Source organism: Lonchura striata, chromosome 1 (genome assembly GCF_050655825.1).
Source record: "Lonchura striata isolate lonStrDom1 chromosome 1, ASM5065582v1, whole genome shotgun sequence".
Classification (NCBI taxonomy): domain Eukaryota; kingdom Metazoa; phylum Chordata; class Aves; order Passeriformes; family Estrildidae; genus Lonchura; species Lonchura striata.
Genome location: NC_140703.1, coordinates 79,328,718 through 79,346,845, shown reverse-complemented (window position 1 = coordinate 79,346,845; position 18,128 = coordinate 79,328,718). Strand labels below are relative to the sequence as shown.

Here is an 18,128-nt window from a genome sequence, read left to right as displayed (position 1 = left end):
CAGTCACCAAAACCAGAGAACTGTCCTCTAGCAGCAAACTCTACTGGAAAAGCCTTGGCTACTGAGAAAGCCTTAGCTAGATTTTTTTTTTTTTAAATCATCTCCAGGTATAGTGTCTGAGAACTCACAGCTCATTTCCACAATCACGTTACCATTCATAACTAAAATTCCATGTCTCATTTCTCCACCCGTTCCCAGATTCCCAAAGAGAAATAAAGCCTAACTTTATTTATATTTGGGCTAAGGAGAAACAAAGCCCAACTTGTTTCTAAAGGACTCGGAGATCATTTGTTTTGGAGGTGTACATTCTCCATAAAAAAGCCTGTGTGCCATGTCCAAGAACCCTCTCCTAACATGAAAAATAAGCTGTATGTTTTTGCAGGCTTCCAGAGACATGAACAGTGCCCATACAATAGCTTCCCTTGTTAAAGACAAATAGTTTTCAGACCAATAAAACTGATGCCAAACAGACTCCTTGCTACATATTCATACATTTTCATCACCACAGGATGACCTGTGATGTCCTTGACCATAACCTCCATGCATCATCTCCCCCAGCTGTGCTCAGCCACAGCCCATGCTTCACAACTTACATATTTCTAGTTCCCCCCAGCCACAACAACATCAGCTCAGGCTCACTGTTCTCTCAGTGTCCCAGGGGTGAGAAGCAGCACTGAGATGTGGCCCAGATGTTTTCCCACCAACCCACACACAACACCACTGGTGAACTTACCTTACACCTTTTCCCTTAGATGGGGTAGTTATTTGTGTGCCTCTCTTCAAACAAACCAAGGCTATCAATGAAACCTGCCAGGGATTAGCAGCATTAAAACCTCACTCTCTGCCAAATCAAGATAATTGATCATTGGCTTCAAAAAGCTCAGTGGAAGGCAGATGGATAGATACAGCCATCCTATAAACTTCAGTTCCTCAGGAAACCAGGCTAAAAATAGCTGATTTCAAATGCTTAGAGAACAAATTGAGCTCAAATTAACATAAATACCAACTGGAATGTTAAAACGTGTTGGCTCTTAAATATTATCTTTAAAAAAATGGTGTTTCAAAGGGTCAAAATTCTGACAATATTTATATGTAGCAACAGATGAACGCTAATTTATTTACAGGGTCCACAATGAGAATAGGTGACATCAGTACAGATGAATGCAGGACGCCATAAATGACATGACTGTGCATGGATGTTTAGCATATCTCCTCTTCATTCCACAGAAATCATTAGCTTGTCACTGTGGGTAAAGAAAATATCTAGACTTCAATTCCCTCTAGCAGAAGTAGATATTTTCTTGGCTTTTATCATCTGCTTCCCAGATTTCCAAAATGATTTAAAATTTCTTACAGTCCAACATGTTAGAATCTATTTTTGCTTCACCTGTAACAAATTTTGGTCCAAACCCTTCAAAGAGTTATGCACAAGACTGAATTTTTAATAAAACAAACTATTCAGAAGCAAATATAATCTGAGTTAATATTTGCCAAACCTGAGGACTGGCTTATCTTATTGACAGGGGGTAACTCCAAATAACACTTAACATTCCCAGTGTGAGGAGCAGCAAACACATGTTATGCAAACTGATGCTTCTTCATGGTGATGTCTCATGGCAAATTTAGTACCTACAGGATCCCAAATATCAGCATTTTGCCTCCTCTAGCAGGAAAGTTTCAGATAGAGTACTTGTAAAAGCCATATGCCAAACTTTATTTCCTCCTTCAATTACAAGAATAAAATAGATCAAACCTATACAAAGCCTTTACAATCTCTCCCTCCAAGCACCTCTGTAATTTTAATGTTATTTTCCATCAAAACAAACAAACAAACAAATTGCTTTAAGTCCAGTGATGTTAATAATCCTAACCTTCTATGGAGATCAACAAGAAATTAGGACCTTACAAAATTCTTTCTATCTGAATCATTTACCTTCAGCCCTCAGAATGACCAGCACAAATTAAAGGTATCACTAGGTGTCCTGGTCTAGATGAACTTAGTTTGTTAGACATGGGGTGGTTTGGATTGAAACAAACAGTTCAGGTTTGGTTCTGACTCAACAAATATAGTATTTCCCAAAATCTTTCTTTACAGAACTTTCATTCTACTCAAATATCTAGATAAACAAGAGTGAGAACTGCACACAAGCAAAAATCTAACATTACTGACTCAGTGGATTGCAGAGAACAATAATGTTATGAGGGACTGAAAAGAACTCTATTTGATATTAAAAGTAGGCACCCCTGAGATGAAATTTGCCTTTTCTCTTATTTTCCAGACTCAAGTCTGGAACATCAGCTTATGGTCTGTAGTAAGTTTTCACAGGTTAGATGGCGAAAACAGGATCAACTCAGCTGAAGGGTAAGGAAAAATAGTGGTGAAGAAGACATTTTGTAATTATGCTATACTCCCCCATTACAGCTAAGTCACAACAAAAATTGAGGAGAACTTGGTTTGCAACACCTTCAGCAATGCCTTTGTACCTTTTGGAAGGGAACTGCAATAACAACTCCAGCAATTGTCCTGGAGAACTGTCACATTGAATTCTTCGAAAGAGAACCGTTCACAAGGGTAAAGAGTAAAAAATGCTGTCCATGAGAAATGGAAAAGTGATTTGGAACAGCATTTGGAACCACATAAACCACAGAAAGCAGCAAAGAAACTATATAACATTGAAGATGACACTAGAGTAAACTGTATATTTTTAGTTTAAATACATTCAACACGTGGGAAAATCTTTATTAAACTGTAAGGCACAGAAACATCTGTTTTGATTTAGTTTGTGTTACAGTAAACAAACATGAAAGACCACAGCCTGTATCTTCCCCCGGGGGTATTTGCAGGGAAAGGAATACTGTTTATAACATTTGTGCTACAATCAGAGAATTACAAAATAACTTAGGTTGCATGGGGATGATCTGAAGATCATCTGGTTCAGTGCTCTTCCCACCTCATCAAAACAGGCCAGCTTCAAAGTTAGATCCAGTTTTAAAGCTGGATCAGGCTCCTTAGGGTTTTGAGTATCTCCTCCGAGGATGGAGATAGCACAGCCTCTCTGGGTAACTGGTGTTTGACCACCTTAATGGGAAAAGCTTTTTCTTTGTCACAGATGTATTATTGACTCATGTTCAACTTGTTATTCACTGGGACCCCAAGGCCTCTCTGCAAAACGATTTCCCAGTCAGTGTGTCCCAGCTCGTACTGGTGTGCAGGGTTATTCCTCTCAGCAGCAGGACTTTGCTGAACTTTAGGAGATTCCTGTTGGCCCATTTCTCCAGCCTGTCAAACAAGGTCCATCTAAATGGCAGCACAAGCCACTAGTGCATTAATCACCACTCCTGATTTTGAACTGGCTGCAGACTTACTAAGGGTGAATCCTGTCCCATCATCTAAGCCCTTAAGAAGAATTTTTACAGTTTTGGTCTCGGTGTGAAACAGTGTGCTGCCTCTAGCTGAATGTTGTGCTGCTGATCTCAGAGCACCAGCAGCTCAGACAGATTTCAGTCCTTTCAGTCCACTGTCCCACCTACCTACCCGACTCATAATTCACCTGTATCTATGAGACTGTTAAGAGAGACAGTATCAAAAGCTTCACTAAAGTTGACATAAACCGTAGTTAACCCTTTAGCCAAACCTTTTTTCCATAAGCCCTCTATACACAAATTTCAAGACGCTTTGCTGTACAGCTCTGTGATACTAGGAGCATTCAACAAAAAAACCTCAAACAAATAAACCCATTAAAAGGCATAGCAAAGCCTTTCTCTCTTGCTCAAAACTCCGAACTGGTATCTCAGAACAATCTAAAAAACCCAACACCAGAATAAAACATACTAAAATGAATTCGTTTAAAATTCAGTGAAGCCCCTGTATTTGCATTACATTTGTTACAAACTAGGGAGATGAACAAGGACATGATTATGATGATGCACAGCACCACATAATTTACGGAATTTCTGTGACTTCATTAACCACTTTTGTTGAAAAAGTTCAGAGAAAAATTCAGGGTCAGGCAAACACCCTTAACAAAAAGCACTGTGCATATTTAAAAACCCAGTAGAATAACAAGTGAATTAAAATAGTCTAATTTTAAAAACAGAATGAAACTTCAGAAGTAGATAGAACAAACTTCTCATTTATACCACCATAGGTCATTACTCCATGCAAGCATTATTTTTTATGTAAAAGTTTATCTTCTTTGCTGTAGCTCTCTCCCCAGAAGGGACTGGAGAAAAAACCCCAACTCTTCAGAATGTAGCAGGACAAAGATCTACTTTTCTAACAAGTGCCAGTATAAACTGCTCCCATGCAGCCAGGGTAGCTTTCCCATGCCAATCACTTCCAAAGTAGACAGGATTCTGAAGTTGGTAGCAGTAACCTGAACTACTTCTCACTGGCCCAGTGGGAGGACAAGAGTCAGCCCAGTATCAAAACCTTTCACAAGGCAGAAGGGTGCCATCACTGGACAAGGTGAAGAAGGCACCTGAGAAAAGGTAGAGAATCCTCATATGGATATTCTGTATGTGCTGCAAGTTGAGTTTTTAAATTTCTAAATGTCATATATATCTATTGCCAGAAAGGTCAGAGAAAGTTTAAACACTTGAAAAGAAAGATTTTATGAACATAAGAACTACCAACGTGATTCTTAGGTCTTCCCTACTGGATGTTTAAACTCTTGGGTTTGGCAAACCTGAGAATATTTCTGCCTTTCTTTAAACATACAAGTTGAAGAAGTGACAACGAGCTTCACTTTTTTTAACTATTGTGGTTTCCATTTTTCTTTTCTTGTTTCCTCCTGCATATGATTTTAACATTTGAATGGTTTTAATGATTCTTCAGTCCCAATCCCACCAGCTTCTCTGTGAGTGGCTATGGAGAATCTCACTGGCATCCTCCTGCAAAAGAGGATCAGCTGCAGAACATGATCTTTGCTTAAATTATACTCAGATACATTTCCTTAGAGGGAAGTTTTTTTAAGTGGTTAACATGAACTTAACAGGGATAAACAGCTCTTGAGGTTTTCTTTCTTTCTTATTTTAAGCAGTGCAAACCAGGTGAACCTCTGGAAAAACACTGCAAAATAGAGACACAAACAGAACTAAATCCTGCAAACAATATGAAAGGGAAAGTGACAAAAGACTATACTGATGGCATGTCCACAGAAGAGCTTATTCTTTTATCATACAGTCTTTAACTAAGCTTCATTGCTCAAGATTATACTAAGTTAATCACTGAAGTCCTAAACATGCCCTAAAATTCATAACAAAGCAACACGGAAAGTAAAGTTTCTTGACAAATAAACATTTTAATCAAGTGGGGGTTGTCAGGTCTCTTTTTGTTCTTTTTTTGTTGTTGTTGTTTGAATAGGACCTTTCTACTCAGTCAAGCCCATTACATGGCTGGTGTTAGCACAGTTCAGCTCTTATAAAGGGCTACACTGAGATGAATTTACTGTCTCTGTTCCTGAGGATCACTTGCTCCACACTGCACATACCAGCCACTGAGTTCAGAAGACAAATCACTCTGAATATTCACTGCAATAAACTTTACTATTGCCAACAAAAAGATACAACAGTAAAGCAGATTTTCACTAAGATGTATTAACTCTCTCCAAGCAGCTTTCATAGACAGGAACCCTGGTAACCATAAATATATAGCAACATATTTAGCACCCACTTTCATTTAATAACTTTTTCTTATTTTGTTTTCCTTTATTTATGAGTTGGTAATCTAAATTTTATAATCTCTTTTGTTGAGGGATGAGAAAATAAAGAGCCTTATATCACAGTAAAGTAATCCATTATCAGATACAACCTTCTGGTAGCTTGCTGTAGTGATGTTTTGCCCAGTCACTGACTACACTGACTGAATAAAGTTCCTTTATCTACCACATGGCAGAAACAAAACCAGAACAAATGCAACAACATTTAATCAGAATATTTAAATAGGTCTGTATGAGGTAGGATAAAGATTACCAGTGTATTCTGAAGTATTAAGAGCCCTTCATGATGACAACCTGTGTTGAGTGCTCCAATTTTGTTTGTGTTTTGAAAGCAAATCTTATGGGAAATGACATTCTGGCCTTCAGGCACTATACTGAGTTCAGCTAATTAATAGGCTAAATTGATTTTTCTTCTTAAAGGACACTTGTTTTGATTGATTTGGAAGAAAAAAGTGACATTGATGATAGCATTAGAAGGGTGATATTTTAACTTTGGGAGAGAAACACAGCACAGTAATATACTGGAAAAAGCGGAGCTTTTCTTAAAAAGCTATGTTGATTGGTGTTTTTACTTAGATGGTACATCTGTTAAGCATTTTTCAGAAGATAGAAGCTTTTCTAAATCACAGTGGTAGGAGTAAAGAAGACCAACTCCCAACAACAATTGAAAGATTCAGAACCGCTCCATTCATGTGTTGTTTCCTAGATAGGTGCATTGAAATGAAATGTGATGTAATTGCCACTAAACGCAAATCAGAAAAACCCTTTCTGCTTTGATATTTAGTTTCCTGATTAGAAACAAAATTAGACTTAGCTAATAAGAAATAGGCTGTTCAGTCTTTAATTGGTGTGAAAACAATTGATGCCTTTTACATAGAGCTGCTTAGGATCACTCTTCAGTTTCATGAACACACAATTTCCCCCAGACTGTTTTCCCTTCCCAAAGCATGTGTATTAGCTAAAAAACTGTAAGAATGCAGAAGCTCTCACAGATTTGGATTTCACAGCTATCTATTAGAAAATATTTGTATTTGCTTTTTACACATACAGAATTGTATCCACATGTGAAGTCTATCAGCCTACTGTGGGAGTCTTCCTCTGTCTCACCCCCAATACTTATTCTGTAAGTTAGCAGAAAACCAAAACTGACTGCTCTGAACGACCTAATTTCACTCTATGTATGTTCTATATTGTACCGCATTTCCAGGCAGTGCTTCAGTATGCCCTGCATACAGTTTCTCATGGATAAAGTGGGAAGATAAGAGTCTATTGGCATTCCTGCAGAGACCAGAAGAACCAAAGAGAACCTCTGGAATTGCAGAGAAGTTATTTATTTATTTAAGCTCTTGGCTGTACTCTCTGAGAAGTCACTGCATTAAACACGATAGCAGGAAGAGATGATGGTTACAGAACCATGGAAGACAGTGCATTACTTGACAGAACTTGCTGTTCTTCTTCTAGCCAGGAGTGAAGCTGAGCTTTGTGAGGGGCAGAGGGAAGGACTAGACACACGTAAGGAGCTCCTTGCTTGCACCCATCTCTCTGAACCACTGGGGCATGAGAGATGTGCCCTTGCCATTCAACCCTGCTGAGCTGCTGAATGAGGCTGAAACACATGGACAGACACTGGGGCAATAGCCCAGTTTTCATCCCCATCAGCTTTCTGAACTTTCCCCATCCCTACACCAGCCTTGGCTTTGGTTTCACTACATGTACTGTAACTAATACAGCTCTTCCAATTATAGACCTCCTTCCTGGCAATGCCAGGAAAATATGAAGAATAACTCCTCTATGCTCTTCTGCATCTCACAATTTCCAGGGCTGCTGTTAACACTGTGTGTATTAAACTCCTGGTAGAGACCCATGGCTCTCAATTTAGCATTTTCCGTGGAAGGAGTGGCCATATCCTCTGTACCCTCTGTACCTGTGCTCCCCATCAGGGTGAACTGAGGTCAGCCAGGGCCAGGAGCTGCTCTTCATGGAGAGAAAACTCAGGGAGGCCTGGCAGCAGCACAAGTCAGAGCTTCTGGGCTTTGCTTGCCCCTTGAAGCACAAATAAATTAAACCTCAAAACAAATTATTTTGTGTCATATGTATTTCTCTGCATTGCCACAAGGTATACAGAGGTATTCACTACAGAGATATCAGCTATTCTTATCAAAAAAGTTTCTTCCAATATACCTTCTATATTAAATGTTATTTGCTGAGGTGTAAAAAAGCAAAGCCAGCATTCCCAAGCTACTCCTGTGGAAATTATTTAATTCAAGAAAGACAGACACAGGAGCAGGGGAATGAGTAACAAAGACACTGATTGCATTCAAATACAGCAATTTGTGGACTGAAAATCAGAATACACTACAATGTTCTCTGGAGCAAATATATGTCAGTGTTTTCAGTGAAATTACAGAGGGCTTGACTGGTATTCTCAAAATCATTTGTATTGCTTTATCAACATGTATCTGTCCATGCATAGCAGGAAAAAAAGTCATCATAGTGTTTCCAAATCAAAACAACCATATAGCTTCTACTCTCTTTATGACTTAAAAAATAAAACTGTATGATCTTTCCTCTCCTTGGTATATTGACTCAAGATAGAAGAGTCTGACTGAGACTGATGTGGGAAACACGTTTCAATAGAGATGCTGCCCCTCAGACACAAGGGATTACAAAAAATATTCCTCACGCATACATTAGTCACTAGATAAAAAGAATTTTTAAAATCAATATAGTGCAAAAGAAACCAACAGAACAGTTTCTAAAACAGATATTTTCTAATCCTCTAGCTATGCGTACTCTTACTACTAAAAACGCTGAGCTACCTGCATGTACTCAGATTCACAGACTGCAAAGCTCTTTCAAACAAACTGCAATTATTTACTAACACTTCAGAAACTTTTTTATTCCAGACACAACATCTTGAAAAAGGCAGGCTGTGTTCACAGAGAGTGACTAAAAGTACTACATCACAAACAGTGAATTTACAGTACAAGTCTTTGAGAGGGAAGCAAGGCTAGTTACAATGCAACCTCTGGGGAAATAAAAATACCAGGGTATTTATCATCTTAAATCCCTTCTTGTGCAGAGATCAGAAACTGCTCAAGTCTTAGGAAGGGCGTCCCCCATGTCCTACCAAAGACAACCTCCAAAACAGCTACTTCCTGTGACAGAGAGAAGCAAAGATTTCAGCAATCACTGCTATCTACCCAGTGCTGTATAGTTACAGCAATAACTAAATATTACAGTCAAGACCAACAGCACAGGGACACGCCTAACTGGGGCTTAAAGCAATCATAAAGAATTTGCCAGTGAAATGTACCTGCCTTTACAAGCTTCCGAGTTTGTCACTTTCTCCAGTTTTTGTTATGGAAGCCTCTCAAACTACAAATCAAGATCTTTTTGAGATAAAAATTATTTCATACTGACATTAAGATGATTAAGAAGTCACATTTTATGCAAGCTTCCTCTTAAATGGAACAACCAAGTTCCAAGTTCAAAAAAATTATGGGGTAAGGTGCTTATTGTCTAACAACTAAAAGTTTTCACTTTCTTTGTTCCATGGAAAACACAGTTCAGGACTAAGCCCATTTCTTCCTTGAGCCAGAAATTTTGAATATTCATTGCAGAAGATAAAGATAAAAAGCAAACCCTGCTGAGTATAAATCTGCAGCTTAGTGACAGGCTTTGCAAGTTATCTATAAAATCTCTGCTCTTCTCCAAAAGATCTTGTCTAAAATGTTGCCTGAATATTTTGCCACTTTTCATTGTTGGTGAAATGGAGGCCACAGGATAAAATAGAAACAAGTCATTAGATTTTCATCTTTAGTAAAAATTTTAAATTAGTCAGATCTAAAAATTGTATATAGTATGCTTTACTTAGGATACTTTAGTTAAGGTATATTGTACTCCTTCATGCTAATCATGCCTGAAATCATGAACAGAAATGAGAGAAATACAAACTGAGATTTCAACCATACAATGCTATATTTACCAACCGCAATTAGCAAGTTTTCCCATTCTGCAGTTGCACTCTGCTGGCTTTTCAAATCCAGTGGATAATAAAAGACATAACCACAACCACCTGGTTACATATTCAAATCAATTCAATCCAGCTATAAATAGCCTCAATGTAAAAACATGAATTCATAAACTGCTGAGAATTCAGTATCTTAGTTCACTGCTGGAATTAATTTCTTTTCAACAGACTGGTTGTCTAGAGAATACCAGCAATGCAGTAAATGAAAACATGTGTGTCACTGCCAGCAGTGAGAATTCATGAAATTGTAAATGATGGATATTAAAAAACCAGATCTGTGATGGGAAACCAATGGTTTGGCAGTCACTGGAATAAGAATGATAAAGCTAAAGATTCCTGGGTTTGGCTGTATTTTCCTCTCACTTAAAAATGGAACAAATATTGTCTCATGTGGAGGTCAATACCCCTTTAATGGGGTATTTCCATAAAGAGATGTTTTAAAACCAGAAGATTTCATTTTTTGCCCCATTGCAAAAAGTGGGTAGTGAATAAAATGTAAGGAAAAAGACTTGCCTATCTCTTTAATTTAAAGAAAAAGTATATGCATCAGAGTTTAAATCATAAAACTTTAAAGGTATTTTTAAAAATTACTAGTCTGAGAATTTGTTATTACCCTGTTTTGCAGATATCTCAAAAGAATTATACTTACATTTTCTTAGCATTTTTTACAGTAAATTATTCAAGTAGAGGGATATAGGATACTTTACAAACAACTTTTAATAATTTTCCTGACCTTGCCAACAGCTGCTGATAGTATCAAGTTATACAGATAATTTGTCTTGGCTTTACATTTGGGGCTCGCTTCCCTTGTTAAAGCATTTTACCATCATCTCCATTTCATAAATATTTTTGACTGTCACAGTGCACCTGCCAATCAACAATTTGGGTATGTAGATGCCAGTGGGTACCAAAGTGAAACAGAAGAATCTGGCTACAGACAGAACACAGAGCAGCACAATAGGTGCTGATGCCAGCTACGGTTCTGTATGCATTCAAAACAGCACTGCTGCCTGGTTTAGTAGGTCAAGGTTAATGTGACAAAAATAATCAATGAAGTTTGTAACTCAACGTTTCTGACTTACTAAAACACTCATTGGGAATGTTTGCAACAAAAGTCTTGGACCTGAGCTATTCTGGATTCTCAGAAAAGAATTTCTGCAGTGAAGGGGCACTTACATCCCTCTGAAGTGCTATGATCTTGCAAGCTGGGGGGGCAGAGAAAGGGACATTAAACAGACTGGGTCTGACTAAATGTTATGATTAATCAGAGACAGTTTATTGAATAAAAGCATCCCAAACAAATGGCACATGAAATAAAGCCAAGCTTAATATAACTCTAGAGAAAAGAGTCCTAACTAAGCCTAGTATCTATTTATCAAAAGGTTTTGTAGCTTATGAAGCCTCATCCCAGAGGATTACACTAGTGCTTGCAGATATCTTTTAACTGCTAGAAATAAATGAAAATGTATTATCTTTGGCAAGGAACTCTGCTATAACAACCACAATTTCTCAAATTAGAGAAAACAGTTATTTTGTGATTACTGCACTCTGCTTCATGTGGGGCCCAGCAGAGTACAGACATCACCCACCTAGAAATGGTGAGGGTGACCAAGCTGCCCGAAGAGGCTGAGGAGCCCCCATCCCTGGAGGCTTTCAAAAGCTATCTGGTCCTGGGCAATTTGTTCCAGGTGGCCTTGCTTGAGAAGGAAGGTTGGACAGATGACACCAGGTCCCTTCCAGTCTCAGTCAGTCTGTGATTCTGTCACATACTAATAATATACTATAATGTCATGTAATGATACACACAGTCTCTCTCACTTTCTCTTTAAATAATATACCAATAAAACTGTTTGGCTGATATAAAATCCGAGTACTGCTCAAAAGAAGTGTGAACAGCAATTTGAGGGAGGTCATTCTTCCCCTCAGCTCCACTGATGTGACGAGACCCCAGAGGGAGCACCACATCCAGCTCTGGGGTCCCCTGCAGAGAAGAGATGGGGGCTTATTAGGGGGAGTACCGAGGAGATGATCAGAAGCTGAAGCACTTCTCCTATGAGGACAAACAGCTGAGAGTCATGGTTCTTCAGCCTGGAGAAAACAAGGGTCCAGGAAGACCTTGGAGCAGCCTTCCACTAAGTAAAGAAGGCTTGAGAGGGACTTTTGACAAGGGCGTGTAGTTATAGGACAAGGGAGAATGGCTTTAACCTGAAAGGCAGTAGATTTAGATTTTATATTAGGAAGAACTTCTTTACTGTGAGGGTCGTGAGGCACTGCATGGGTTGCCCAGAGAAATGGTGGATGCCACATGACTGGAAGTGTTCAAGGCTGGGTTGGATGGGGCTTTGGGCAACCTTGTCTAGTGAAAGGTGTCCTCCCAAGGAAGGGGGATTGGAATCATATGATCTTTAAGATCCCTTTCAACTCAAACCATTCTATGCTCAGTGATCTGGAATTCAAAACAGGTTACCTAACTGTAGGAGTAAAATGAAACATTTTGGTAATTATCAGGTTTATTTTGCCTATTAACTGTATTCTTTTAATGCAACTTGTAGAGTTAGATTTGTTGCAGAAGTCTACAGCAAAGCTACTTCCCTCTCAGAAACAAGAAAGAATTTTAGCTCCTGCACTCAGTAATAAGTGCTTCTTCATGTCTGTAACTTCCTCTCCCCCATGCAAAGGAGAAAAATAGACTAAGGCCAAGATTCTTCTCTCTGCTATTGAGCTTTTCCCATGTGGTCAGCGAGAGTTTGTGACAAACTGGCAGAACATTCTTGCTCTGCTTCAAGTAGCTGTCCTGTTGTGAGAAAGTGCCATTGTACAAAAGAACGACGGAATGGGATTCCTGGTTAATTTCCTTTTTCAGCTGAGGACATTAAAAGTCTGACAACACACAGAGTAAAAAAAACAGAAGAGAGAGAAATTTAAGTGCTCCCAACACTTGGACCAGAAGTAAAAATAAGCAAATAAAGCTTTCTATTTTTTTCTTCCAAATTAAACTAGAGGTATTTTTTTTTAAATTAACCTCTCTCATTATATCTCATTCTTCAATATATGAAAAATTCTATAAAATGTTTTCCTTATTGTAAATGACATACAGATTACTCAGTTACAAATTGCTGATCAAATTTTATTACTAAAAAAAACCCTGGTCTTCTTGGAAGCAAAACTATAAAATAGCTACAGATTTTTTAAAAATTTAATAAGCAATCCATATCCTGCTGAACAGGATACCAAGGTCTTAATGATGCACTACCTGTTTCTGAGAGCAGGGAATGCACATGTTTCAAATGGCCCCTCTGCTACTGCAGCTACTTTCTTACAACTGGGATTTCAACCCTTACAGTTGATGTTAACATAAGATTAGCAGCAGTATGTGTTCCTCCTCCCCTCTTTTCCTCTTTCACTCATACATGCCTTTGAAGCCTCAAGCAGTTTCAAGTCTAAAAACAGGGACTGAAATTCCTTCAACTTGCTAAGAGAAACCCGAGATGGATCCATTGCCTCTTCTCTGAACAACTGAAAAAGCACAATAAATTCCCAACCCTCCTTTCAGCCTTTGCCTGAGGAGCTCTATGAGCAGCTGAAGTGGGTCTGCAAGCTACAAAATAAATCTGCAAGCAAAGACTACCCACTATGCTTGACAAGAACTGAACAGTTACATTCAACACCTCAATTAGTAGTTACATCTACATCATGCATCCACATTTATATATAAAGTGCTCCCATATTTTTAATTACTTCCAGCATGACTACAATTGCTGCTAATCAAAGTTAAAGAAAAGCAGACTTCAGATGAATGCACAGCACAGTTCACCCAGCTCTGTAAAACTCTTCTGTGTTTAAGGCAGACTGGTTATTTGCATCAAACAGTGCCAGATAACCTTAACTTTGTGAAGAGGACAATAAGATAGCACTAAAGCCAGCACCTATTATAATAACCTGTAATCTTACACTGGAGCTGTTACTAGTTCATTTTGGGGTCAAATGAGTGTGATGTTAGGTTGTTTTTATATTAACACATATGATTCACTGTGAACAAAGGAATGAGAGCTTACTTTAATTTTGCCAGTTTGGGAAGGGAGAGTAAACTGATACCAGCATTCAAGTGTTTTTTTTCAACTCTACTCATGAGATCTATCAAAAGTAAATTAAGGGAAAGCAATTCAGAGCAGTATTTCCTGCCTTTTGAAAGGTCAGTCCAGACCATGTGAATATTTAGTTAACTTCATAAATGGTGACCTGGATCTTAGACATCAAAGGTTAGTATGACTGTGTAATCAAAGAACTATATAATCTCAGTGCATGTTGAATGTTGAACCTCTATGACATTTGTTTCAAATACTTTCTAAGCACAAAAAAATGCATCACCAAAAATCCATTCAGGCCTCAGTAGTTACTGTTAATATCTTTATCTTCGGCAATCATGGAAAAACCGAAGAAGGTTTGTTCCAAAATACAGTGGAGGTCACTGAAGAGCATTTGCAAACACAGAACCTAGATCTGATTTGTCCTCTGAGTCTTATATAAGAGGTCAGGATTCCATCATTAAATTACTAAAAATATCTCCTGGACCACCAGTTTCAGTGCTTAAAGAAGCTTCATTCATCAGTCAGTGGAGCAACCACATAGCATTTCCTGGGAGACTTCATTAAAGGAAGCAAATGAGAAAGAACAGGCTATAAAATAATGACCTGAGGCTTGTTTTGTTTCAAATACTTGTGCTTCAGCATATTTGGTGATCCACACCCAAAATACACACCTATTTCTGTGCTAATTGGTTGTACCCTAAGGCTGTTTTCACCTGCTTGCTTTTTGGAAAAGGATGATTGACTGGACAGTGTTTCACACTGTTTCAAAACTTGGCTTAATGAAATGGTCAGCAGTGTTCTTGTGTTCTCTTTTTCCTGAATTTGCCAATTTTAACATGAATTCCTTTCTTTTCAATATCTTTTTTGATGACCCACATAGACATTTTGACTTGAGCTGTACTTATTAGGACAAGAAAGGACAATCAAATTATGTCCAGACTCCAGATTTTGTAGAACTGTCAGAGCACTATTCTAACCATTGAGACACCACCATTCCATATGCTGTTTTAAGCAGAACAAACACCAGTGTAGTTACTTAATTCCGACCTTAAAGTAACCACATTCTTAAGCTATCCCAAAGCATTGAAGCTCTTGGAGGGTAATTATTCATATTAGAGTCAGCCTTTTACCACATTCCAGTTGGTGGCCCGGGCAGACTTGAAATGTGTGCTTTCTTCTCTTATTTTTTTGGTTAACAGCCCACCTAGTTAAAATACTGCAAGAGTCTGTGCCTCTACTCTTCCCCGGCAAGCTCAGCAGGCACTCTGCCAACTCCTCCTTTTCAGTTGTGAGGGAGAACAAGAATATCCTGGTGCAGCAGCCAGCTGGCTACCTTCTCCTGTCAAGGACTTAATATACTTCCATAAAGTATTCAGCTGTTGCTGGATGAGAGACAGAGCGCTCTATAGTGCCTTCTTCAAACAGTCCTCCTCCTTGACTAGCACAGACTGAATGGATGAAAGAACCATATGCAAAGAAACAGGAATGAGGGTACAAACACAGCCTTCATTCTCTGGATAATCAAAAGTCACCTAATTCATCTTAACCTTTAAGCCAAATATTTTCTCTACAGGACAAAGGCTCGCCAGACAAAAGTTCAGGCGAATTCGACAAACCTTCAAACTACTTACATGTTTTATTGTCTTCTCATCATACTTAGCACAAGTTTGGCTCAACAAAAGCTTTCTTGTATCAAGAGTGAAAATACTTCCATTCTCTCAAAAAGAGTGCAAGAAAACCAAAGATTTCCAATTTTGTTTTAAACATGAATATTCTCTTTCAAAGACTCTATCTCAAACACTGTATCACCAAGAAAATGAAAATGAAAGGGTGGAAGAATAAGTAAGACTTGCCAATTCTTACCTTGTTTTCTTTATGAATAACAAATTTAGTCAGCACTGGAACTTCTGTTGCCATGGCAGCAGGAGGTCTACCTTTCCAGTAATTTGGAATTATCTTGTTGGTTATTTCAGTCAGATGCTGGGCAACTTCATCCAGCTACTCACTCTGCCTCATTTCCCAAGCCCTTGTAAAGACAGCCTGTCCTGCAGGTGCCACATTGCACCCTGCTCCCTCTTCTGCCCAAGGGTCAGCGCTCACACAGCAAGCAATAAATACTCAGTACCCTAGGCAGCTCTTCCCTGGCAGCTGGCAACACGCTGAATTAAGGGCAGGAGCCTAGGAAATGAGAAGTTGAGCCCTGGAATGGAAAAGGGGGGCCAGGAGAGCCACAGGGCTCCTGTTCTGGTGTGAGGATGGAGGCAATGGAGAGAGGCAATGAACAGATGTGAAGCCAAGTAGATTAACTCACTCAAGCAGCTGTGGCAGGAAGTGCCTGGTGAGAAAAGAAATTTCCCAGTCTTCCTCCATTCTGAGAACTCAGAACATTAAACTTCCTCTCCAACAAACACGTTCCAAAATTAAAACAACCCCAAATCACTCTTTTGTTGATCACTTGTATTTTCAGAAGCCTGAGTTCTTTTTAAACTGCTGCAGCTTGCAATATTTAAAAGCATGGAACTGACATAAGCTGATTTACACCACCACCTTACCATTAAATTTACCACTCAGGTTTCACTTTGGAAGTCAAGTGTTCACTGTCTTGGGATACATGAAATGGTCTGTGCTGAGTTGGTGACTTTGGGTATTTTTACTGAAGCTATTTTCTTCACGCAAATGTATTTTAGACTATTGTAATTTGGATTCAATGTATTTCTTAAAAGACCATTCTCCTGACATCAATATTGCTAATGCCAAGAATAATTAACAGATTGGTTCCTTTCTGCCCTTACAGAACACGGAGAGTAAGGAGCAGGCAGTTATGTTATGGCTGCACATACAACTTTATGGCTCTAATATGCAACTGTGCCTTAGCAGAATCTTAGGTACAGCTTTAGTTCAAATTAATCATGTTAATGTAACAGTCTTGCAATTTGCAGTAATTTTTTAAGAGATGCATCATTAACTTTCTGCTGTATGTAAGCATCAATAGGCAGCAATTAAAAAGAGGAGCGAGTGAGGAGTTTTATTTCCAATTCTGACAGACTGTACTGTGCAGACACTGTTAATTTCTAGTGCTCTTCCTTTATGTGACTGTGCCACTCTGTAATGTTCAAGATACAAAAGCACCAGACCTCTGGTGTTTAAGTACAGACCAAAAAAATGAATTCAGGTAAGTCAGAGATTTGTACAATTCTAGCACAATGCTTTCCCCCTACTCTTAGTGAGTTTTTTTATTCTTCTGCATCTTCAGAGGCTCCTTTTCCCCACCTATCCTACCCTTTTTCCATTACTCTCTTGTCTGCACTTGTTCTGTCCCTAAAGCAGACTTGCCTTCTCTAAACAAATCCTTCTTCAGTTCACCCTGTTCTAGTCTAATCAGCAAAACACAATTGTCACAGATAATAATCATTGGCCCATTTCTGCAATGCAGTTTAAACTGAATAGGTCAAACCTTACAAAGCTGAGATTAATATTACTTTCATCCATTTAGAGGAAGTAAAAGAAGAAGCAAACTGCTAGAACTTTCTGCTGCAGAAAGAGTGTGGAGGTAGGAGACATCAGTCCAAAAGGGACTTTGGATGCTGGGGAATAAAGAGAGAAAGGCAGAGGAGTGAGTGCTTGTGCCAGGTTGGGAGACAAAATGTTAAGCCAGCCTTTCTCAGTGCAGTGTTTATGTTTTCATGAAATGATTTTATCAGAAAGGGTCAGGAAAACAGAAAAAATGCAAGAAGAAAACAAAGCCAACAAGCTTACTATCTGTCATGCTAGAAGATGTTGCCACACCTTCAGCTGTACCCCGGGGCTATCCTTGTAGATGTACTTGTGACCTTACAGTTGTTGGTTGCATCCTTATAGCTTCAAATAAAAGAGGACAAGGGAGCAACCCCAACCCCAATGACCAGAAATGGACACACTGACTCACAGGTGAGGATGAGCCCCTGCTCAAAGCTACCCACAGCTCAGTCAGCTCTTCTCAGAGAGGCCTAAAACACAGCCAGAAACCAGCCAACAGCTAAAGAACATGGAAAATCACGGGCCTTGGGCCCCAGCTCACTCTCTGGTCCTCTTAGACACCAGTTATAGGAATGTTAAAAAACCCACTCCTGGACTGAAGCCTGAAAGTGAAGGCAAAGGTGTTTTCTTTACAGAGAGGGTGCTCCACTTGGTGCTACAGTGCTTTTCAGGGCCACAACTCTACAATTGTGACAGAAGAAGAAGAGTTAAAAACAACTTATAAGCTGAGGTACAGAGCTATGTACACACCCAAGCACTTCATATCCCAGT

At 38.9% G+C, this 18,128-nt stretch overlaps 1 protein-coding gene across 11 annotated transcripts in view; it reads right to left on the bottom strand.

The window, feature by feature from the left end:
* Window positions 1–18,128, bottom strand: part of FARP1 (FERM, ARH/RhoGEF and pleckstrin domain protein 1) — a 200,425-nt gene that overhangs the window by 132,283 nt on the left and 50,014 nt on the right. Inside the window, exon 1 of one of the 11 annotated variants that reach the window (XM_077781491.2) lies at window positions 15,705–15,895. The exons of the other annotated variants lie outside the window; for them this stretch is intronic. Within the exon in view, the coding sequence (XP_077637617.2) occupies window positions 15,705–15,758 (54 nt within the window). The 5' untranslated portion in view covers window positions 15,759–15,895. Of the gene's footprint in view, window positions 1–15,704; window positions 15,896–18,128 lie in introns of those variants that run through there. 11 annotated transcript variants of the gene reach the window in all.